We start from the raw sequence: 24,437 nt of genomic DNA on the forward strand, positions 1-24,437 counted from the left end.
CCTTCTTCTCCCTCTCCTCTCGCAGTGGAGCCTCAGGGACTGTGGTGGTGGTGGTGGCGGAGCGGCTCCTCTGCTCTCCTGATGGGGAGCCTGGCGTCGTGGCGGCTGCTGCTGCCGGTGCTGGCGCTGGGGAGCCCCCGGGAGGCCCGCTCGCTGGTCTGGTACACGGCCTGGGTGAGCACCGTCTACACGGAGCCCGCCACCAACCGCACCGTCTGGGGCAGCGCCGAGAGCGGGCGCTACGGGGAAGGGTCGCCCAAAGCCAACGCCCAGGGCCTGGTGGGCATCCCCCGAGGAGGGGCCCTCAGGGCCATGGAGGGCTGCGCCCCGGGAGCAGAGTACCAGGTGCCCGGGCCCCGGCCCGCCTCCGCCTGGATCGCCCTGGTGGCCCTGGGCGGCTGCAGCCTCAAGGAGAAGGTGGCCAACGCCGCCAGGAAGAGGGCCGCCGCCGTCGTCGTCTACAACGAGCCCCGCTTCGGGAACTCCACCTTCACCATGCCCCACTTCGGTCAGTGGCGCCTTTGGGGGGATGGCTTCGTTGTACGGCCGCCCGGCCCTCGGGCTTCCTTGGCACAGTGGGTCCCTCTGAGGCTGAGAGAGTGTGACTCGCCCGCCCCCAGCGGATTCCTGCGTCCAAAACTACTATTGTTGTTGTTATTCAAAGATATAGCCGTGTTAGTCTGCAGAAAGAAAGAAGTTGGCAGCAGGAGCTTTCCTAGGCTTCACTCCACTTCCTCAGATGCATTTGGTGGAGTGGAAGCCAGGGACAGACACATAGATGCTGTTGGTATGTGAGGATGTCGATTCAAATTACAAATCTTTTGTATGTGGAAATGAAGTTGCAGGTCCAGTTTTAACAAAGGGCACAAAGGCCTAGGAAACTGGTCTGTGTGTATGGAGATGAAGCTCATATTGTGGGTGATATTAGGGGGGCCTTCACAATGCTATACTACTGTGTCAGCAATACCCTTCAGCACTCTACATTGGGCAGACAGGCCAGTCCCCGTGGTGACAGAGGAGAAATGGACATAAATCAGACATTAGGAATGACAATACACAAAAACCGGTGGCAGAACATTTCATTCTCCCTGGGCTCTCCATCCCAGGCCTCAGAACAACAGTCCTTGAGCAAAAGAACTACAAAGGTGGGTTGGAAGAAGAAACAGCAGGATTGGAATTCATCCACAAACTACAGTCCCTCAGCATTGGATTGAACAAAGAGGATGGTTTCCTTACTCACTACACACACTTCAACACGAGCTAAACCCATCCTCATGCGGGTGCCCTACATTCACCACAGGCTACTCCCATTGCAAAACTGGCTCTGCCCCTTCATCTCCAGGCACAGAGACCAGTTTTTTATGTCTTTGTGTACTAACAACCATCCATTGTTCAAATTGGACCTGCAACTTCATTTCCATACACAAAGAATTTGTAATTTGAATTGATAGCCTCACATACCAATGGCACATATATGTCTGACTCAGCCAGGGAAACCCATTGGATGACTGTGGACAAAGTCACACTCTCTCAGCCTCAGGATGGCAAGGAGAAAGAAACCCCCTCTGAAAAACTTGCCAAGACAAACCTCATTATAGGACCGCCTTAAGAATCTCCATAAGTGGGAAATGATTTGAAGGTGCACCGCAATAACAAAACTCTTTAAATGCTGAGCCTCCATCCTATGGAATCTGTTTGACAAGGTCTTTTTCCTTCTCTGCCAAAGAGTACTAGTGCCTTGCAAAACTACAGATCCCAGGGTTCCATAAAATGGAGCAATGACAGTTAAAGGCGTGCCAGACTGCATTATTTCTACAATGTAGATGCACCCAGTGACAGGAATGGATAAACGGAAATATAAGGGGATGGTTCCCAGCCTAAGAGGCGGGATTGGTTGGTAAATGGCGGGGATGGGGAGAGCATATTCATCCATGAGAGAAAATGGAGTGTTTGGCTAGACTACGGTGAGAGGCATATATTGAAATCATATGTAAACTGTTAATCTGGGAGTATGTTGATGTGGGGTTTAGGTATGTTCTTTACCTAACATATTGCTACACACTGAAATTGAGGGATGCCAAAGTTGAATATGTTTCTCAAATAAAAACAAAAGACAAAACAGATAATCTCTCCAGGAGAAAAACATAATTCAGCCTCCTCCCTGTTGCACTAATTGTAGGGTTTGGGTTTTGAACAAAACAAAACAAGTTACAGGGAGTAGTCAGAAGCAGTGTAGACTACTGTTATTGTAGTGATGTTGGTGGTGTGCTTTCAAGTCACCCCCCCACACACACACACTCTTATGGCGACCCTAAGGGCAACCCTATCATGGGGTTTTCTTGGCAAATTTCATCAGAGGGGGGTTTGCCCTTGCCCTCCTCTGAGGCTGAGAATGTGTGTTTTGTCCAAGATCACCCAGTGGGTTTACGTGGCCCCGCTGGGATTTGGACCCTGGCATCCAAAGTCCTAGTCCAGTACGCAAACCACTAGACCATGCTGGTTCTGAATCAGTTTTATTGTCCATTTTAGCTAGCTCAAAAAGTTACCCCTGCATCTAACAACAGAGCAGACCTTAATACTAAACTAAAGGTGCCTCATGTCTGGTTGCACATGTGGAGTGCATTGACTTATGTATGTATGAAAGAGGAGTCGTGATGAATCAAAGCAGAAGCCTACATTGGTTGCTTTTATTTCAGTTTTGTTCTGTCTTTCCTTCAGAGCCAATAAGCTAATATTGGCCCGATTTAAATAGGCCTTTGCACCGCCCCTGTCACGTGCTACGGGTTGGCTGAGGACGCAGTGATCATGTCGGCCTCACACCTAGCACATGACGGGGGCGTCAAAATGGTGGCGCTCTGTACACACGGGCGCCGCCATTTGACATAACGGCCGCATCATGTCCAAACGGCGTGGCGCAGCTGTTATGTCTTGGCGCCCTTTCAGCAGCGGCGAAAGGAGCTCCGTTTTGGAGCTCCTTCCGCAGCGCATATTGCTGGCACAGCCTTTAAACAGCATTACTACATCTTGTGATGACAAATTCCATAAATTAACTATATATTATTGAATAAAGCAGTAGTTCTCAGATAGTGGGGCGTAACCCCCAACGGGGGTGCAAGATTTGTTCAAGGGGGACACAAGGCTTGGAGGCTCTGATTTCTTCTCCTCTGCTTCCCAAACTTTTTATGTGTATTACGTACACATGTGTTGAGTTGAACATTGAATTTATTTAAATAAAACTGATCTAATTTGAATAAAAAATCAGTATACATGAATGTGCGAATGAAAATTTTTTGTTGTTGCTGTGTGTCTTCAAGTCCTTTCTGACTTATGCCAGAACCTGTAATGAGGTTTTCTTGACAAGAGTTTTATTCATATACTATGCTGAGTGCAAGGGCATGATGTCCACATGTGGATGGGGTCCCAAGGGCACCGCTAGAATAAGTGATAAACTCCATTGTTAGTACAATGTTGAAATCAGCATGAACTTGGGGGATGAACATATAAGTTCTGTTGATTCAGTGTATCTGTTTGGAACTTGCAATTGGATTTAACCAAAATTATTTCCATCTCCTTGCCCTGAATCGTATGCTATTTAACTTTTATAGATGACCCCATGTTGTTACAATGCCTGAGTGAGGAAAAACATGTTTTGACACACCATGCATAATTTTATTAGCTTCTTATTGTATCACCATCCTAATTATAGAGGGAGAAGAACTAAAAATCACCAAACAGGCAAGTACCTTATTTGTGAGATACATAAACAGGAGCATGTTTTAAGGTGAGGCGCAGCAAACGTCTTATTAAGGGATCATTTGACCAAAATTTGGGAATAGGAGAATTACTGAGTACAGTAGCAGCATGCTTTTTTGGGAGACCTGATTATGTTTATTACATGTGTGACAAAGAAAGGAAACGAAATGTATGAAGAGCAAAGAAATTGATCTTCTGGATCCTGTAGACCTGCTGCCTTAATAAAAGGATGATGCTGTAGGACTTTATAATAGCTGAGGAAATAAGTGGCTTGTTTAATTTATTGGAATGATGCTACAGGTTGAGACAGGTTGATGCTACTTGGTTGAGAATTCGCAATCCAAATATTCCAAAATTGTCCATATGGGTGGCTGAGATAGTGACACCTTTGCTTTCTGATGGTTCAATGTACACAAACTTGGTTTTCATGCACAAAATTATTGTGTATAAACTTACCTTCAGACTATGTTTATAAGGTGTCTCTCTGGCTTTACTTCGCGAACGAAGATTCAGGAAGGACTCATCCCGTGCTTTCTACAAGCGTGTTGATGACTAAAAAGGCCAATCCGAGATAAAGAAGTCCGGTTGCAGAAGGCACAGCCGAAAGTCTCCTTGGGTGATGTTGCCGGGTTGTGGTTCTTTCTGCATTGTCGTTTCTCTTTGAGACTCGTTCTGCGTGAGCTTTCAAAAAAGGCTGCAGCATCGTGGATAGTGCGTCTCCATGCCTCCTGGTGCGAGGCAAAGGCGCACCATTGTTGGTGATCAGTTTGGCTGAGCTTGAGATGTTGTTTCAGGGAGTCCTTGTATCTCTTCTTTGGAGCACCCCTCTTACGCTGATCCGTGGCGAGTTCACCATAGAATACTATTTTTGGGAGGCGATGGTCCTTCATCCTAAAAACGTGTCCTGCCCAGCGCAGCTGCGTCCTCAATAGCATGGCCTCAATGCTAGTGATCCCTGCTTGCTCAAGGACAGCAACATTTGTCACATAGTCAGTCCAGTGTATATTTAGAATTGTGCGTAAACAGCGCTGATGAAAGCGTTCAAGGTGTTGGCGATAGGTGACCCATGTTTCAGACCCATAAAGGAGAATAGACAGAACAGTGGCTCTATATACACTGATTTTTGTGTTTTGCCTCAAGTGCTATTGTTTTTATTGAATGTATTTGATATGTTTTCATTGCTGGAATAATTTGTTTGTTGTAATCCCGCCTCGATCCGCAGAGAGAGACGGGAAATAGAAATAACATTTATTATTATTATATCACTTTATTGTGCATGCTTTGGTACTTGGATGAACATGTGAATAGTTAGAGTTTGCAGATATGACAGTTGTCCAGCCATAGTCACAAGTCCAGATTCCCACGAAGAGAGTGTATTAACACCCATATCCCCATCTCTTCTGTCTCCAAGTAAGATGCACATTCTTGTAATTCTATATGGATTCCTGTATTTGAGAAATAAAAAAGGTCTGTGCAGTGCAGGGTTCTCAAATCACAGCACTGTATGTTTGGAAATAGAAAGAAACTAATAGGACATAGGTTGGAGGAACTGCTGTTGAATAATAGGCTGTATCACTTTGTCTTAATTTAAAAAAACATGCAAAATCTCTCAGTTGTAACCTTGTTGAAGGATAATCTCTGGTGTACATGTTAATGAGTCTGACAACAAAACATAAAACTTGTATTTCCTTACTAGGTCAGTGCATCTTTCATAGCACAATTGAGACTAATTGTGCAAAAGAGGTTGTAGCATAAACTTTCATAAGTCTACAAAAGCTTATGCTACAGCTTTTTCACAATTAGTCTCAATTTTGCTACGAGATCTTTGCATACTGATATTTTATGCTCACAGAATTCTTAAATACAGAACTTCTTCCAGAATAATAATACGCAGGTATTTAAATTCTGGTGTTTGCAACTGTCCAATCTGCCAAAATAAAATGAACAACTGGTAAACCAAAGCTCCAGTATATTATCAAGTTTGTATTTAATATATAAAGAGAATATTCTTATTTGTTCACTTGCAATAGGGTTGTACTGTACGATCTTGTTCTTTTTCAATTTCTTGGCATGTTGTCAGAATATGAAAAATGCAAGAAGAAGGTATATCCATACTTTTAAATTTCTTCCTGGGGATACCAAAATCGATAGATGTTTAAGTCCCATTATATACAATGGAGTAGTGAAATGGTGAACCTTATATAAAATGGCAAAATCAAAGTTTGTTTTGGGGGGGGTTTAAAAATATTTTTACACCGTAGATAGTTGAATCTGTGGATACAGAGGGCTGACTGTATATGATATTAAATTTTAGATTATTATATTGAATATAATTATCTTGAACTTCTGTTCATATCCTTATTTTCAGAATGAACCTTATCCTACAACTAAATTATCATGTACTTATGGATCTTATTTTGAATGCTCTTGTGTGATGTTCCAGAATAACTGCAAAATAACATAACAAAGATTTACTAGACAAAAAGTTGCTAATCAAAGGAAAAAATCAAGACATTTGCTAACCAGAATTTTTATGTCAGACAAATCAAGTGTGCAGAAGTCCTGCTAATCCTCAAATAGCAGAGAGCTCATGAAATGATAGTCAGGTGGTTGATTCTGTAGAGGAAAATGAGGTGGTGGTTGTGTGCCTTCAGATCAAATAATAAATAAATAAATTTCTGACTTATAGTGACCTTAAGGCAATCCTATCTTGGAATATTCTGGGGCTGAGAGTGTGTGACTCTCCCAAGATTGCCCAGTGGGTTTCCATGTCCAAGCAAGGAACCAAACCTTGATCACCAGAACCCAGTGTTCAAATCATTATGTTGTGCTGGCTATCAAGAGACAATGGCCTAAATCTTGACTAGAATATACCAACTAGGATTTATCTACATGTTGATTCAACATTGACTGAATAGTTATACTCTAGTTGGGACTAACCAACAGGATGCCAGCCAATGTGTCGAATACTTTTTAGAGTGCAAAGACTCTTATTTTCTAAGTACTTTTGTAAAAAAGAGTTGAAAGGATTTCCCCCTCTTCATTGAAGTGGAAGAGAGTGACAGTTCTTGAAGGAATATTTACTTGTCTTCTCCTATTCCTTCCTTTTCTCCTAGCCACATACTTAGGATCAAGAGATCTTAAGAGGAGAAATAAGCAAGAGAAGCTCGTGTGTGTGTGTGTGTGTGTGTGTGTGTCTTCATGTTGCTTGACAATTTATGGAGTCTCCAGGAATTTCATAGGATTTTTTTTAGGCAAGGAATACTTAGAGGTGATTTTACCAGTTCCTTCCTCTGAAATATAGCCTACTGTACAGCACTTGGTATTCATTGGCAGTGTCCCATCCAAGTACTAACCAGGGCTAACCTTGTTCAGCTTCCAGGATCAGCTGGGACTTGATGCCTTTGGCATCTTTAGGCCCTAGCTCTTATTTACTTAACTATGTAAAGTGGCTTGGATTTCATTCTTTTGTTAAAAAAGCGCCCATTTGATGTCTGTTTTTTTCCTCCTTCTACAGGTACTGGCAATACAGTTGTAATTATGGTTGGGTACCCAAAAGGAATGGAGATCTTGGAACCAGTGCGAAGAGGAATTCCAGTGAAAATGACTATTGGTGTTGGTAAACAACATGTACAAGAATATATCAGTGGACAGTCAGTTGTGTTCGTAGCAATTGCATTTATCACCATGATGATTATATCTTTAGCATGGCTTATATTTTTTTATATACAACGCTTCCTCTATACTGGATCACATTATAGAAACCAGGTAATTATTAGTGATGATTCTCTTATTTCTGTCTGTGAAAGATGTTTGCTAATAAGCAAATATTAAATGAATCGATAAATGAAATGTTGTATAGCAACATTTGTATCTTTTTGTCTATAAATGCAAATTAGCCTGAATAAGTTTCTTAATAGCGACTTATGCTGCCTATGAGTATCTGGTGTAACTTGTTTCCAGAACTAGACATACCCGAATTGCATTTGCTATTCAAATTAGTATTTTGAACTAGAACTGAGATAGTCTTTAGGTGATGAAAGCAATTGTTCTAATTCTACACCTGCATGTCTTAGAGAGAGAACCAAGTTAATTAGTTTTTTGTGGGGGGTTTTGGGCTACATGGCCATGTGACTCCATACATCAAAGGAGTCACAGACAGAAAAGAGAAACTGGTGAGGAAACACAACCTCCAAATGGTTTACAAACCAACCAAGAAAATCCAGCAAATGCTTCGCTCAGTGAAGGACAAGAGGGACCTTCTCACAGCCGTAGGAGTTTATCACATACCATGCAGCTGTGGACAAGTCTACATAGGGACCACCAAACGCAGTGTACAAACATGAATCAAGGAACATGAGAGACACAGCAGATTGAGTCAGTTGGAAAAATCAGCAGTAGCAGAACACGTTATAAACCATCCTGGGCATAAAATACTGTTTCATAACACTGAAATTCTGGACCATGCCAACAGCTATCAGGTCAGAATGCACAGGGAAGCCATTGAAATCTATAAACATCTGGATAATTTCAATCGGAAAGAAGAAACTCTTAAAGTGAACAAAGTTCAAAGTTGGCTACCAATCCTGAAAATCAGGACTCGGCAAATGCAAATGAGAAACCACCCAGGGCCAGGGGCTTTCCCAGCAGATAATGATCACCAGTTAGCAGACACTAATCCTCTTTGCATATCCTCCTACTCTGAGGCCCTACCATCAACAACAGAACAATACACAGATCAACATGGAAATCACTCCTCCCTACCTAGGGTCACACAGTGTGTGTGTGTGTGTATATATATATCCAGCTCTCTTCCATGCCAGCATTCTCTGAAGATGCCAGCCACAGATGCTGGTGAAACGTCCGGAATAAACTCTTCTAGAACATGGCCACATAGCCCAAAAAACTATGGATGCTGACCATAAAAGCCTTCAATTTCACAAGTTATTTACTGACAGTGTACTAGAAGTCTATGGCTAAAAAAACAGCCTAATTCAAATCAGTACAGGAAACTAACCTTTGACACTTCATCCATTGCTTTTCTTCCCAGTGAAGCTTTTGCTAGCAAGGAGGTGTGATGGGAAAGCTTCATGTGTTTAATAAATCTCAGCTGCCCTTTTCCCACTTTAAATGCTGTAGCTCCATCCTATGGAATCCTGAGATTTGTAGTTTGAAAAGTTATTTAGCTTCAAAGATGCTGGTGCCACAAAAAACTATGAATCCCATGATTTTGTAGAATGGAACTGTGGTAGTTAACATGGTGTCAAATTGCATTATTACTACAGTGTAGATATATCATCTGTTTTCTGTTTCATAATATACTACTTGTTAAATTCTCCTCTCCCCTCTTCACCTTGATTGGTGTCCTTTCCCCATATTTCTTTCCCTAATCTCGTCCCGTTGTTACAGTTTGTGGGAGTTAGTAATTCCAACAAAGTTGACAGTTTTCCTTTCACTTGCTGTTTTGTGTCTTCTACTAAAAGCTCTGCTGAAATGCTAGCATTATCATGAATGAACAATGATATTACACCTGTTTGTGTTGGAGGTTTCATTGCCTGAAGCACACTACATCTTAGATCAGGGCTGAGTTAGAATTACGGACTGAATGCCTTTTTAAAGCATCTTTCAAGCTTGCCTTCATTAATGCATGTTATGTTATTGTTATTGTACTGAACAGCTAGCAATGGTACTGTGGTGACTTTGTTACATGGATACTTCAGAAAGACCTGAACTTTTGTATGCAGTTATCTGTCTGCTTAAGGGATGGCTCCTTGGAGGGCCTAATGCAGCTCACTGAAGCCTCTAAGGATAAATCATGTTTATGTTCATTGTGTTTGTGTGAATTTGCAGGATTTCTTGGGAAAGATTTTAAGCTTACTTTAAAGGGGTAGTATAAGATAACTATAGCCTGCATGACAGAACTGATGACAAAATTATTCTCTTAATCTTGACTGTTAGAAGGTTTCAAACATACAACCCTGAGATCACTTTGCTTAGTAATACATGGAGGGGTGTGTGTGTTTTTGTTTGTTTGTTTTTGCTATGATGTAGTATAATATCAAATGTCAGATAAAGAGTGCCTTAATTTGTTTCATTGTTAGTATAAATTGAAGGGTAGTATTCTTAAAAGACTGTACCTTGCTGCAGTAATCACAAGTGAGAATGAATTGCTGCATTTGAACAAATAATCTGACTGTCCAAGTATGTTATAGTGAAAAAAAGTCTATTCAGTAGAAAAGAAAATACAGTTGTCCTTCCATATTCGCTAGGGTTAGGGGAACAAGACCCTTGTGAATATGGGAAAACCGCAAATAACAAAAACACCATGTTTTTCCCTGAGAGGACACCTCTAGGAATCTCTAGGTCCTCCAGTGCAACTCTGTGGTCAATGTCCAACATACACTGACCATAGAATGGCACTGGAGTAGCTACAAATGGTCTTTCAGTGCAACTTTTAGTTAAAGTTGACCACAGAGTTGCACTGGAGGACCTAGACAGTTCTAGAGAGAACATATTAATGAAATCCGTGAATAATCAAAGCCGCAAATATGGAGGGATGACTGTACTAGAGAAGTTATTGATATTCTGTGAATTTTACTTTTGTTCATCTATGCTCTGACTATACACACTAAAAATCATCAGTATAACACAGCCTTTGAACCCTTTACTATAGAATTGCTAAATTTTCAATCATTGCAGTTCCTAGATTTCTCAATACTTCAAATGTATCTTTATAAAATATCATTGAATTTGGATTGCTAACCTAAATTACTTTTTTTAAGAGCTACAGAGAAGAAACAATGAAAGCAATTGGCCACCTATCACTACATGTTGTTAAGCCTGAAGATAAGGTAATTTTGGTCATAATAATGTTGGGTGAGAAGTTGTGCGTGTCCAATTCACCTGTCCATTTAAGATGACCCTATGAATTTCATACGGTTTTCTTAGACAAGGAATACTTACAGGGGGTTTTGCCACTTCCTTCCTTCCTTAGTACAGTTTCATAAAATGAAGTTAATTGGACAGTTGCAATACACAAAGAGATTGCTGCAGTCTAAAAATCACATATTAAAAATGGCATAGCATTCAAGGGAGCATAGGAATGGAAGGCCCATGATATACAGAATCATATATGTCAGACCTGTTTAAAAAGTAAGGATCATTTTAAAAAACATGAGGGGTGGGGCTGTTAAATAATTCTTGTGAATCCCAGTAGTAACAGTGAATATGCCGATGTTATTGGGCATACCTAAATTATCTTTTCCAGAAGCTTGCCCTTTTTGTCTTACATGGAATTTCTTATTTACTTTGAAATGTCTCTTGTTTGTTTGTTTTAAATTTTTAGTTTAGATGAGGGTTGGGGTGAGTAACTGTAGAGGATAGAAGAAACTTCCAGGGACCATGAGAAATGCCCCCACTCCCTGCAAGAGTAGAAGTATGTCTGGAAATCTGCTTCTAGTTTTGAAAAGGAGGTGTTTTCAATGTTAAACAGTACAGAGGGTCCCTGAAACTTATTTTAAAACTAATCAATAAGCAGAGCCCTTACAGTGGGTTAGATGTACTATCTTAAGACAACTAAAATATGAAATAAAGGAAACACAGAAGTTGCATGGAAAATCATCTGTCTCAATTTTTGTAGCGCAAGAGGGAAAACTTTAACTTCAAGAAAAATAAATAATTGGTTCTTGCAAAAGTTCTCACATCCACTTTGTAACAGGGAAGGGAGCAAACTCAGGCCTGGGATAGACCACCCAAAAAGGCGGCCTGCTGGTGGCCTACATTCCTCCAGAGGGAATACACAGCCGCCAAACCATGCGACTTCCCTGTAGAGGAAAAAGATCCCAGGAAAAGTGGGTTCTTTTTAAGCTGCAGGGGTGGTGTAACAGGTGCGCCACTGGCTCATTCATTACATAAGCGCCACGTGGCGCTTACGTAACAATGGTGGCGCCCATGTACACAGGGCATTGCCATTGCTACGCTGCCCGTACGTTCTAGGGTTAGGAACTGTGCGGTTGTCACGCAGTCCCTAACCCTAGAATCGGCACTAGTATGCCACTTGTTGGCGGTATGTACCGCGCCTCAGATACCTGTGTATAGACCTTAAGCAAAAATGCATCAGTAGTAATGCTGTGGGTGTTTTGCAGTTGTTCAACTTGCAGGAAAAGAGAGGATTTCTCCATTTCTCATTGGTTTTACACAGTTATGCAAGGCAAAACACAAGTAAAGATTAGAAAAAACAACTTTTATCTAGGAATACTTTAAAATTCACTGACCTGAATTTTACAAAGGATTCCAAACACTACTGTGTTACTTGCCTATTGCAAGTAACCCTAAAAGGGGTGGAGAAATTAAACACTTAGTATAAATAAAAAAGCTAAATTAAATGCTGGAATATGGTCCATCTTTATCACATACTCCAACTCCATTTTAATTTCTCTTCTGGATCTTCCGCTGCTTGTGTAGTCAAAGTGGACTTAACAAAAGTGGTTACAGTCTTAAACTGTGAATTATGCAAGTTCTTTAAACAAAAAATATAGTTTCTGACTCAGCTCTCTTTCCTTCCTCATCATGATCTCTGGTCCATCACACATATGGGATCTGCACACAGCACAACTCCAGAACTTCCTAGATGTAGATGCTTGTGTTGCAATGCCAGCCTCCTCCACTGCCTTTCAATTCTACTTCATCTGTCACAGGGGTGGTACTTCATAGAACCTCTCTTTAGATTTGCTCTGGCAAATTCTGTTTTAAGTCTTTTTGTTTATTTTCTTCTTGTTCTTTTTGTTTACTGTTACTAACAGACCTGTAGTGTTTCAGATTACATTAATCAGTATATCTGAAGATACACAAAGTGTGTCTTCCTGCAGTCATCTATAATAGTTCATTTCTTCACAATTCCTTGTTTGGAATCTGCTACGGAAAATGGAGAAGTATCAAACAATTAGCTAAGAAGATTCAGATTCTTATACAGTCCGCCCTTGCTTTACGTGGGGGATCCGTTCCAGACTCCACCACGTAAAGCAAATGCCGCATAAGGTCAAGCCCCATGGGCACGCACCCCATTAGTCGCAATGGGACGCGGCACCCCGCACACTCCCGCACAGCTTTCAGCATATAGCACGCCCATGTAGCGTGCCCACGTATGACACAGGCACACTGTACTACCAGAATCTTTCAAATTGGAACCTGGGTTTATCTCAGATTAAGGATAGTCTTTATTGCTGCCATGCTTAAATAAGGGTTTCCTTTTTTTTTTTTTTTAAGGGTTTGGATGTCGATGCAGAAAATTGTGCTGTATGCATTGAAAACTATAAACCAAAAGATACTGTTCGAATCCTGCCTTGCAAGTAAGCATATTAAAACTGCAAGAATTATTTTGCTTCAAGATATCTTTTTCCTTAGAAATATTGAACAAATTGCATGAAAATATCCAGTCTTCAGTCTATTTAGAATGTAGAACTACATTGTACTGTAGGTGTTTTCTGCTTTATGGTTTAATCAAGTATATAGAAGTCAAAGTATGTAAATAATGTAGTTGTTTTGTATGGTACTGGCTATGTTAAGTGTTTGTATAGTTTGAATTATTGAGCTTCTGTATTTTAAACATAAACTGTTGTGGAACTTTTTTTTAATGCAGTGAAAATGCTTGGATGGGAGGCAAAAATAAGTTATAAATAGTAAATGAGCTATTTAATAGATTTAGAATGCATAGTTTTTCCATTCGAGTGTTTCAGAATCTTATTCTCATTTAGTGGGCAGCTTCTTATGAATTAACTGGATGTGTAAGAGGTAGAGAATGTTAACAGTAGTTTATATCACTACCAAAATGATTTGTATCTAGAGTAATTTGTGGCATAAATGATGAATGAGCTTGCTTCCTTCTTCATCATGGTCTCTGCATCACACATTGGGGATTTACATACATACATGGGCCCTGCCTTCTTTTGAGTTTAGTCCCACCCACAGCTAATATCTCTGTTCCTCTCATAGTTTTTTCAAAATGAAGTGCTCCTCTCAGAGGAAAAACAATTCCCTATATCTGCTTTATACTAAGAACTGAAAGGGACATATAGATGGTTTTCCTGTCTTCCCTACCTCAGCCACTTGCATCCCTAAAGAATCATCCTATAATTCTGGGAATATCCAGAATAATGTGTTGAGGGGTGCAAAGTGATGAGTTGCTGAAACTAGCAGCTATTTCTGTACTCAGCATGCAAGCTAATCCTACTTCTGCATGGGACTTTCTTGATTTTATCAACTGTTGTCACTATGGGCTTTATATCCATAAAAAATATACGTTTTTCTCTTAGCAGTGAGTGTTGTATTTTGCAATGAGAGCAATTTATTTTAGCTGAATCAGTATTTTGACAAATAAATCCATAGTATACAGTGCTTTGCTGAGTCCTAGGCTGATGTTACCAAGTTTAATTTTAAAGACCTTTCCTATATACTAAGCCTTTTGTTATTACTTTTTGTAGTTTTAATTACATTTAATTATGTAAATGTGAGTTCAACGTTAGAGGTATTCTGTACTTGATTTTAAAAGTACTGTCTCTGTTTTCAGACATGTCTTCCATAGGCACTGCATTGATCCCTGGTTATTGGAGCACAGAACATGTCCCATGTGTAAACTAGATGTCATCAAAGCTCTAGGATATTGGGTATGTTGTGAAACTGAGTATATTGACATCCTATATGGTACTAGCTAATATATGTACTTCTTTAAACATTCTGTCCTTTGTTGGCCCTGGCAGAGTACCTGTTTTTCAAGAAGTAGTATCTAGCCTGTAGTTCTACTGGATTCAAATCTGCCAGAAGAGACATGCCATTAGCACTTCTTCAGCAGAAACTTGAAATGTGAATATATAAAACTTGACAATGGCCAAGCCAAACACAAATTGTAAACTGCTGGCCAGATAACCCGTTTGCTTCCCTTCATCCCCCACCAGTAGGCCCTCCCCCCCCTTTTTTTTTTTTTTGTAAGAAGGTTATCAGTTTCTACCCGATTAGAAGTTGGCATAGGAGGCTAGAACTCTTCTTTTTGTCATGCTAATTGTACACCTGCAGGAAGCCTTTTTTGATGAGCTGTTTCAGATCACACACTGTATTTGAAAATGCCACACAATCCTAGAAGATGCTGTATCAAGTGTAGGATGGTTGGATCTGTAGCTCATTTTTAAACTCATTGATTATTGCTGCATATTCATCCTTATGTTGGAAGTCAGAAAGGGCCCAGACAGACAGGCCAAAATAAATCTGTTTTGGGTCATTTTGGACATATGCTGTTTAAATGATGCATGCGTTCTAAGAAGCCGGAAACTATGCCAAAGCCATGCTCCAGTCCTAAGGACTGGAGCGTGGCTTTGGTGCAGCTTCTGGCCTCTTAAGATGCATGTATCATTTAAACAGCATACCTCCAAAGTGACCCAGAGCAGCATTATTTTGGCCTGTCTGTTTGCCCCCCCCCCAAAAAAAAAAACATAGTAAAATCTTTTTAGGAGGTCCTCTTTCTTTTATTGTTAACCCATGGTTTTAGTATAGCACTTTCTTCCATAAAGGGTATCTGTCACTTTAGGATGGAACTAAGCTTGTCCCTGTTAATAAGTTTATTAGAGACAGTAGGCCGTCTTCCCTCTCTCCCTTTCTTTACTTGAAGAATTACTTAAATTACTAATTATAGAATTAGTATAAATAGGAAGCATTTGGACCACCTAGTCTCCTCTCAGTCTTCATTCTTGACCATACTATAGTTAGGAAAGGAATCAGGAAATTATTGCTTTGATTAAAGAGCTTGTTTCTTCTTGATAAATTATTTTAACTTCTTCTCTTTAGCCTCCTTTCCAATATTTATTTTAAAGATTAATGCTGTTTTTCTTCAACTTTAAAGGGAGCACCTAAACAAGTACTTGAAGCTACAGTGCCTGAATCTGTAAGTGGCAGCATATCAGCTGAGAGTTGGAGTATTGCTATACAAGAAGAGGGCAGAAATGAAACAAGTGAATCATCAGCATCTTCTACTGAGCAATCTGCAGTAAATAGGAACAGTTTAAAAGAGGAGGCAGGTGAAACAACAGCTTTGCTTGGTAAGTAACCTTGCAAAATGTTTTTCTAGGAGTTGAAACTTTGGAAAAGAAACTACAAGTTTAAAATTGTACTAGTGGATGCACTAAAATGTTGTGTATTCAATCTAACTTGAATGACTGAGGAAATCAACTTCTATACTCTCCCTGTCAGTGTACAACACTGTTCCACTGTTGTTTTTCAATGTATTAAATTGTCATGTGATTATCTTTAGACGTATTCTGTCCTGCATTATGCATGCATGATGACTGTGGCCTGAAACAGGCGGGCCAAATTATGCGGCTTCAAGCTGTGTTGGAGACATGCCATTTACACAACACACAACCCCAAACGTGGCCTGAAGCTGCCCTGAGGCCAGAGCAAAAAGGAGCAGATATAATCCACCCCTGCAAGTGGCCCAGTCAGGACCGTCCCTGCAGCCTGTATTGGGAGCAGGCCCGTGTGGTTGCCATGATCCCAGCGCAATCGGCACTACAGTAGCTGTGTACCGCTCCTTTGGGTCCACCTGCATTCCCTCTCTGTCATTCTGTCAGCATAACTAGTGTATTTGTGACATCTAATTATGGGCTTATGCAGTTGTTTAGGCAAGTGTAGTATGTCCAGTGACAAGAACAAACTAATTCCTGCTTGTACAACCAAAAAATGTAATTGAACTCTGATAGACTTGTATTGGTTTTAAGCATATTGCTGTTTCTCTTGTAGAAAAAACAACTGTAAAGATATATAGAAATGGTGCTTAACAGGGTATGTGACTTTTGTGGGAATAGGGGCTCACGCTGAGGATGGGAGAAACTCTGGAGAGCAGGGGACTAAATTTTAGGGGGGAAATGAATAATCCTGGCCAATATTTTTTTCCTTACTACAGGACTGTATTTCTTTACCTTTCCTTCTGCTGACTTGATTACTGGTCATGAACTAAATTAGAATGTTCCTCTTAGTGTAAATTGTGTCCAGCTTAAAGCTATCATTAACATGTTTCCTGTTAATTTTTTAATGAAATGAGTAAACATATATTATTTGTAATGCCTATAATATAGACAGTGGAGCATGAAAGTTCTTATTTTTATTTTTTTAGAAACAACTTGTAAAGATAGTCCACATGAAGAACATCTGCCTTGTGGAAATGCTTAATGAAACCTTTACAGACTTGAACTAAGAGCTGAAGACCATTTTATTTTTATTTAAATGGTATGGACTAGTATCTATAGCCTAAGAAATGTCTTGCTTTTATAATTCTGTTTTTAAAGGGCTGATAAGTAAGAGTTTTGTACCCTATACATACCATAACCCTGTTCTGATTTTTATCAAAGAATGGGAGCTACAACAGACTGGAGAGCAGAAGGAAAATATCTAAAGATATGTTAGCTTTTTAATGGCACAAGTTGAACTTATTCTTTTTTTACAGTTCCTTTGTAACTCCTGTAATTAAGAGTTTGGTTCTTTTGGTTTGTGGGTACAGACACCTGTGTGAAGAGAATCTGTTTTGTTCTCAAAGACACAGAAATCTCACTGAAAAGGAACAAATTGCTAGAGAGCATTAAAAAGATCATTCCTTGAAGATGCACAAAGAAACAGTTTAACAATTAAACATATTTATATTATATTACATGTAGCATATAGATACTACTAGTGGTCTTTTTTTAAAGGTGTGTTGATTATGTAGTATAGACCTTTAAAACATCAGAACATTACAATGGACTTGAAAGCCACATACTTGCTTTTGCTACATACTTGTTAAAGAAAATGAATGACCCTTAAATTGCCTACTTTTAAGAAGTTAGTAATTTACATTATCCTGCTCAGTTAGATATTCCATGTATTAATGCCTAGAGTAATGTAAGAAAAAACATCCACAATATCAATTATATGGCCTATACTTTAATTTAAACCAATCTTCGTCCTGACCTGGTTGCTTCTTCTGAATATTGCTCTATCCGAATATGGTATTGGAATGTTTGTAAAGTGAACATTGTTTACTGTTTCTTATACTAAAGTTTATTAGATGCCTATTAGAAGAGTGCCCAGGGTAGTAATTAGTTTATACTATCTTGCTCAATTCGTAGCATAGTGCCTTTATGAAACATTTGAAAAGCACTGAGCCTGAAGTGAATTATATTAAATAAGTGTCACTGCACTAGTTAAATTTTACTTCTTCCTTCAGGCAATTCCATAAAAGAAGGTCTAAGGAAAATGGTGAATTGTGTATTTATAGTTTTATTAAATGTCAAATATTTTTTTAGGATTCCAGTGTTATTATAAATGAATGTATGGGGTTATTAAGTTAAATTTTATAAATGTATAAGAATAGATATTTGTTAAAGTACTTGAAATGTCTGAGAAAGTATGCAATCTGCTACGTAAAATGGAGAAGTATGTTCGAAGAATGTCCAAGACAAGATCTTCACAAACATGGAACAGTTCAAATATGAGGTGACATGTGCTCCTGATAAGTCTCTTTCCAAAATATTCTGAAGAATTTGCTGCCTTTTTTGAGGGAAGCCGTTTAACTAGCAACAGTGACTTCAGCAAGGTCTGCCTCTTAGCATTTCACAAAGTGGAACATGTCATGACTTGCTATGCCTTCAAGAAAGGATCTGCTGTTGAATGGTTGAGCTACTTGCCATGTCTTCAATAAGGATCTGTTGCTGGGCGTTCAGTAATTCTCCTTTCTCTTTATCTGTTACAAGAAGTAGAGTTCTACTTGTAGTTGTTTCTAGAATATCTTAATTGGCCTAGTATCAAGGAGCTGGCTGGTCATTATCTTGATTCATCTCCAGACCCTTTCTGACATTTGCAATGCAGCACCTGCCTTGGAGAAGGCAATTTGGTGAGTATTAATAATTTATCCTTGGAATAAATTAGATTATGTAAGGCATCCTATACTTAATACTTTTTTCCAGGGTTTAAAAAAATATTTGGGGAGCAGCATATAGAACCTGGCAAAACTGAAGCAGAGTTGTATGCACAGTATAGTTGTTGCTCAACCTGTTCCTCTTTGAATAAGCCTTCCTGAGAAGGTTTGAGCCCCTACAGACAGGAGAAAATAAAGCTGGTTCTGGTCACTATAGAGGTATGCTGTTTAAATGATGCATGTGTCCTGAGAGGCCAGAAGCTCCACCAAAGCCACACAGCTTCTGGCTTCTTAAGATGTGTATGTTACTTAAACAGCATACTTCCAAAGTGACCTGAAGCAGCTTTATTTTGGCCTGTCTGTATGGACCCTTAGTGTGTTTTTGGACAGCTGGTATACTGGCAGATGCATAGTAACACAGTAGTATGTAGGGAACTTCAAATATAATAAAGGCAGAAAATGTAATTGTTTCAAATGGAAGTGGAATAAGACTTTAGTGCCATGTACTGTTTGGTTTCCACCACATATAATTGTGGTTGAACTGGTCCCAGTTCTCCACATATTCTTGCACTTCTGTCCTTATTCCATTCCCAAGCCTAGACAGACCAATTAAAACAGTTAAAAGTACTTGTATCTAGACTTCTGAATCTAGATTTTTAGAAATATAATCCCACTCTGAATGTTGACAAAATGATTTGAAGTCTGTCTGGGAGGAGCTGCTATCATTCTCTAAGTTTGGTGACTTGTTGCTGAGGAGTGATGACAAAAAAGGCCGAATTGCAGTGCCTGTGAACAGTTTTCTCTCTAAAGGCATGATGACAAAACTCCTGAAGCGACTTTTTGTCTGACCTCAGTGCTTTCACATGTTTGCAGTGAGTTGTCCTGGCACATCAAGTATTGGACCATTTTACTGTTGCCTAGTTTACTGTCCCCTAGTTTACTGTTGAAGATACTACCAAGCATGAATACTTCTAGTTGTTTTTGAAGAATAGTAATGTCATAAATTAATAGTATGTTGTTGGTTCTCTTAGGGATAGATATTTTTATTGGATAGTTTTTTGTGGGTTTTTTGGGCTATGTGGCCATGTTCTAGATTTTCTTCCTGACATTTTGCCAGCATCTGACGCTGGCATCTTCAGAGAATGCTTGCTTGAAGATGCCAGCCACAGATGCTAGCCACAGATGCTGGCGAAACGTCAGGAAAATACTCTTCTAGAACATGGCCACATAGCCCAAAAAACCCACAAAAAACTATGGATGCCAGCCATGAAAGCCTTCAACTTCACATTTTTATTAGACTTGAAGGTTATATTACATTAACATCCTAGATCTAGACAAAGCGCCTACACTAAACTGAAGAAGGCAACTGTTTTGCATTTCTTTTCTACAGAGAGCTATAGCTGGAGGGCAGAATCTGTGAAAATTATCCATCTCTCCCCCAGTTTTCTATTAGTATAATGTGGCAGCACACTTTTCTTGAGGAGAAAAGGGTTTACTGAAATCTTAGGATCCAAACCTGTATCTCTGGATTATTGAATGGCTTCAGCAATTTTAAAAAAATGTTTTTTAACATCAACTTTCCACAGTATGTAAATTGTGTTATTTGTCCTCCCCATCTAGGTACTTCTAACTGTTCAGGGACTTTTCCATGCAAGCTTGATTTAGGCACTGACTGGAAAAATGTATCTTCCCTGAAGACTTCAGAATGACTTCAGTGTATGCCCCAAAACAGAATAAATTGCCTGGACTGTTGTCTCACAGTAGACATCAACATATTTTCATAAGTAAACCCTGTGGATGAGATTTAATATAAAATGTTTTTAATGTTCAAATATGCACAATCTAAACAAACTTTAATAAAAGTTACCCAGTTGACTCTGCTCCATTTTGAATGTCTACTTTCTGAAGACACTTGGCTGCAAAACATTTGGAAGATATTAAAGCTTTCTGAATGTGGTTTGTTCTGGTGAGTGGAAAAGATATATTTAAGTTTCAACAAATTAGCTATTAGATCAAACTTTCAGTATCTGGTTCTATTCAAAACTGATTCTTAAAGCACCCTTGATGACTAGCATTGTTCTGAATTTGAGGAGACTTTTAATTTATTAAATGTTGGAGCAGTTTCACTTTCCATATTCTTAAAGTAACTGTCTTTCAGGTTTCCACTGTGTATGTTTTTTTAAGTACCTGCTTAATAAATATGGTATAGCTTGCCCAGAATAATCATGTGTCACACAGTCATGTGAAAGCATAGCTACCAAAACTCACATGCCAGAAAATTGTATCATATTTGCTACATTTTCAGTCTCCTGGATATGGGGCACAGACCACCACTCAGAATAGCACTGATGCATATATCCCAGAGTCTTTGAAGGGTTTTGTATTTTGATGCTTTAACTTGGAATGGAATAGATAGCTGGTTCATGAAATACATTGTTACCTTTCCAGATCTTATTCTTGGTTTTAGCTTTTAAATGGAACAGCCTGCATATCAATTGTTCCAGTCTGTTTCCCTGAACACTCCAGATGGTGATATGCTGCAACCTCAAGCAGCTGGCTACAATGGAGTGCCAATTTTACTAAATAATTTTTAGTCTGACCAGTGCTTTTTAAGAGTGTGAGAGAAAAGGGGAGCTATTCCTTTACCATCTGCAGTTCCCCTCTGGTCCTCCCTACTCAAATACAATTCTGTTGCATCAAACTAAGAACCATTTTGTCCATCTATCAAAACTATCAGAACACTCTAGGTTTGTGATACACCTTTCCTTCTTAATTTCTTCTGAATACGAAATACATACACCTCTGCAGAACTGGCCTGTTTAGTGAGAAGCTCTTTAAGAAAGAAGATGACTACAAAATGTGTTGTACAAAATCAGGGTGGGTGGGATGTTACTTGCTTTGACAAGACTGGGATAATCCAGAGAAATACTAATGCTTCTTGCTAAAAGTTGTCACTCAAACATTTTAAGGTGTGATTAACCACATGCAATTGGTTTTCCAAATTGGACTGGACGTGGAAACAATGCAGGCTTCCACCATTCCTTGATGGGGGACAGTTTTATACTTTAGCTCTGAGTACCCCAGTAATACCGATTAATTACTCACCGTTGCTGTTTCCATCTACAGTTTTAATTTTGCCACCATAATGAAAGTTTAGGCTAGTGTGTCAACCTGATCAAAGTCACCAATGGATACTCATAGATGTATGCCAGGATTCAAACTTATCCAAAACAAAAGCATTTAATACAGCACAAATAGCATCTTAATTGCAAGCAAGAGTCAACTATACAGAATTTTTACAACATCCTAATCCAATAAAAAAAACACCATTCTTTGAAAGTCTTATTTTGAAGTCTTTGTGTCTGAAGGATTTTCACCAGTGTCAAGTGTCTTCAGCAATCGAAAAAGGCCAGCTGCTTCTCTTATCCGACTGAATTCAATACAAAATGCTTGTACCTCTATAAACAAGTCCTGTACATTAATGATCTTGTTCCGAATCAAGGATTGTAGGAAGACACAAACAAGGCGTACCAGCCGGTTCTGAAACAAACAAATCCCATATGAGTTGACTAACAAGACCAATAATTATCATATCCTCATTAACTAATATAATGGGAGACATATCTAAGAGGAACCAAGCTGTATACTCTTCAAATAAATAAAGGTTGCAGAATGCACCTTTTAATTTTTTTTTCTTTTGGTTAACTGATACTAATTTGGGGGAATATTTAATTGTAGGGAGATACAAGAATGTTATTTATCCAGAGATTTTCTGTAGGCAGTGACTGAAAGCTTCAATTTGAAATATGCTCAATCAGCATATTTTGTTTCAACACTTTGGAAATAAGCCACCTTTTTCATGATTGCTTCCTCTTAGGATTCTTGAAGCTTTTAATATCTGAGTAGTGAGATGTTTGAGACTTTTGAATCTTAAATACATATAGCTATATTAACATGTTGACTACATCTTTAAAACTGTATAAGGGAGCATAAGGCTGATTATCTGAATTTCAGTTCTGGATTCTAGAGGCTTAAAATGAAAAGAATATAGGAGGCAGAAGCATTAGATTTTTAAACAGTGGGTGAATACCTCAAATTCCTTTGTAAAAACCCTGCCTGGGGTTTTGTAAATACTTCTCATATTTTTAGAAGCCTGGATTATCAGTCCTGAAATTCTTCAAGGTTTGCCCTTCATTAAGTATGCAGTAACATTTGAGAAAAGCCTATGTGACTTTCCACTCCCCCAGGTTTGTTATACTAACCTAAAATGTGCACTGCACAATTGATGCAACACCTACCTGCATATATTTGTCTTTAATTTGTTCACATGTAGAAATACAATTGGAGATATACAGGTGAATAAATTCTGGAGGAAGATCAACTGCTGTAGTAAGCCTATTCAAAATATTAAAAGAGTTTATTATTTTAAATTATGGTGGTACCTGACTGAAATACCGTATTTTCTGGTGTATAAGACGACTGGGTGTATATGACAACCCCCAACTTTTCTTGTTAAAATATACTTTGGGATATACTCGCTGTATAAGACTACCTCTCTTCCAAATCCAAGGAGGGAGCAGGCCAGTGGTGCTCACACCGGCTGTGCGCTCCTTCTCGGCCTCCTCAGAGGCCAGGATGGAGGGAGCAGCCCGGCCGCAATCGCACCAGCCGCGGAGCTCACTCCCGGCTTCTGCGGAGGCCTGGGCCTGGGAGCAGGCCGGGGCTTAACCTGGCATACAAGACGACCCCCAACTTTGAAGAACATTTTCATGGGTTAAAAAGTTGTCTTGTATGCTGGAAAATACGGTAGTTATATAAATTCATAGTCTTGGTTGGGAATGAGCCAAATCCCTTCACTATCCCCAAATAAGGGATATTGCTCTGCATGGGGAAGGAAACAAAGATAATAATTATTCTTATTAGGTTAATTATGGTTTCTTCGTGTAAAGATCTTTTAGCGTAATGTTTTTCAACTCTTCATTTAACTTACACCTCTTTTCTGTAACTATGTTCTGCCTCAATTTTTTAAAAGTCTTTAAATAAATTGCAAGAGCTAGTTAAAAAAAATACTTGGCCTTGCTAACTGTCATACTGTTCTAAACATATGTATCAAATATATTATATGCCCTGTTGTGGAATTAACTCAGGAAGGAAGAAATGTTGAATAACTAATCTTGAGTGGACCCTGATAGTTCTAACCAATAAAGAGACTTTATTTTCTCATCTTGAATTCCCTCCCCCTACAACCAGCTACTGATTCCATTATCTGGGATAAGGATTAGCCCCATCCTCATTGTTCCAGGTTACAAATCATTTATTTGGCCCCACTGAACTGAGCAGGAGGCAATGACCTACACCTCTATATGCATCATCCTGGGTCTTGTTCCTTGTTAGCATAAAACTGTGATGGAATCCTGGAAGCTGGCTTCTAATACACATAAAAAATCAAATTAGCTTAATTAAGATACACCTATAAAACACACTGTAACATAGGGAAAACATACCGATTTACAACTTCCATTGAATGTAGAGACATATCCATGTTGACCAAGACTGAAAAATATTCCGTTATCTGACTTGACTGCATTAATTTAAGCAGCATTTCTATGGCAACTAAAGGATTATTTTCCACCAAGTCAGGTAATTTGGCAGGTGTGAGCCCAATATGATAAACAAGCTTAGGGTCTTTTTCCAATTCTCCAAGAAGCTGCATTTTTAAAAAATGAAAGGAAGAAAAGCAACCAACACTAAG

The 24,437-nt window shown here is 39.3% G+C and overlaps 2 protein-coding genes and 1 non-coding gene across 4 annotated transcripts in view; 2 read left to right on the top strand and 1 right to left on the bottom strand.

Annotated features, from left to right (window-relative positions):
* Positions 1 to 20,565, top strand: LOC149319295 (E3 ubiquitin-protein ligase RNF149-like). The gene is made up of 8 exons (XM_089511417.1): positions 1 to 508; positions 7,271 to 7,521; positions 10,536 to 10,604; positions 13,018 to 13,100; positions 14,318 to 14,414; positions 15,641 to 15,836; positions 16,910 to 18,661; positions 20,306 to 20,565. Exons 1-7 carry the CDS (start codon positions 82 to 84, stop codon positions 16,963 to 16,965), a joined length of 1,179 nt encoding a protein of 392 aa, XP_089367543.1. The 5' UTR covers positions 1 to 81; the 3' UTR covers positions 16,966 to 18,661; positions 20,306 to 20,565.
* Positions 19,434 to 19,540, top strand: LOC149319296 (small nucleolar RNA SNORD89). The gene has a single exon (XR_016280326.1). It is a non-coding gene; the product is annotated as a small nucleolar RNA SNORD89 (small nucleolar RNA).
* Positions 20,484 to 24,437, bottom strand: part of LOC149319297 (CCR4-NOT transcription complex subunit 11-like) — a 15,673-nt gene continuing 11,719 nt past the window's right edge. Inside the window, exons 5-7 of one of the 2 annotated variants that reach the window (XM_089511415.1) lie at positions 24,190 to 24,392; positions 22,984 to 23,080; positions 20,484 to 22,225 (exon numbers count right to left, since the gene is read on the bottom strand). In XM_089511415.1, coding sequence (XP_089367541.1) covers positions 22,028 to 22,225; positions 22,984 to 23,080; positions 24,190 to 24,392 — 498 coding nt within the window. In that variant the 3' untranslated portion in view covers positions 20,484 to 22,027. The remainder of the gene's footprint in view (positions 22,226 to 22,983; positions 23,081 to 24,189; positions 24,393 to 24,437) is intronic. The other variant, XM_089511416.1, reaches the window with a different exon arrangement.

The sequence above is a fragment of the Sceloporus occidentalis genome, unplaced genomic scaffold (genome assembly GCF_023333645.1).
Source record: "Sceloporus occidentalis isolate IW3139 unplaced genomic scaffold, rSceOcc1.0.p SCAF_2, whole genome shotgun sequence".
Taxonomy (NCBI): domain Eukaryota; kingdom Metazoa; phylum Chordata; class Lepidosauria; order Squamata; family Phrynosomatidae; genus Sceloporus; species Sceloporus occidentalis.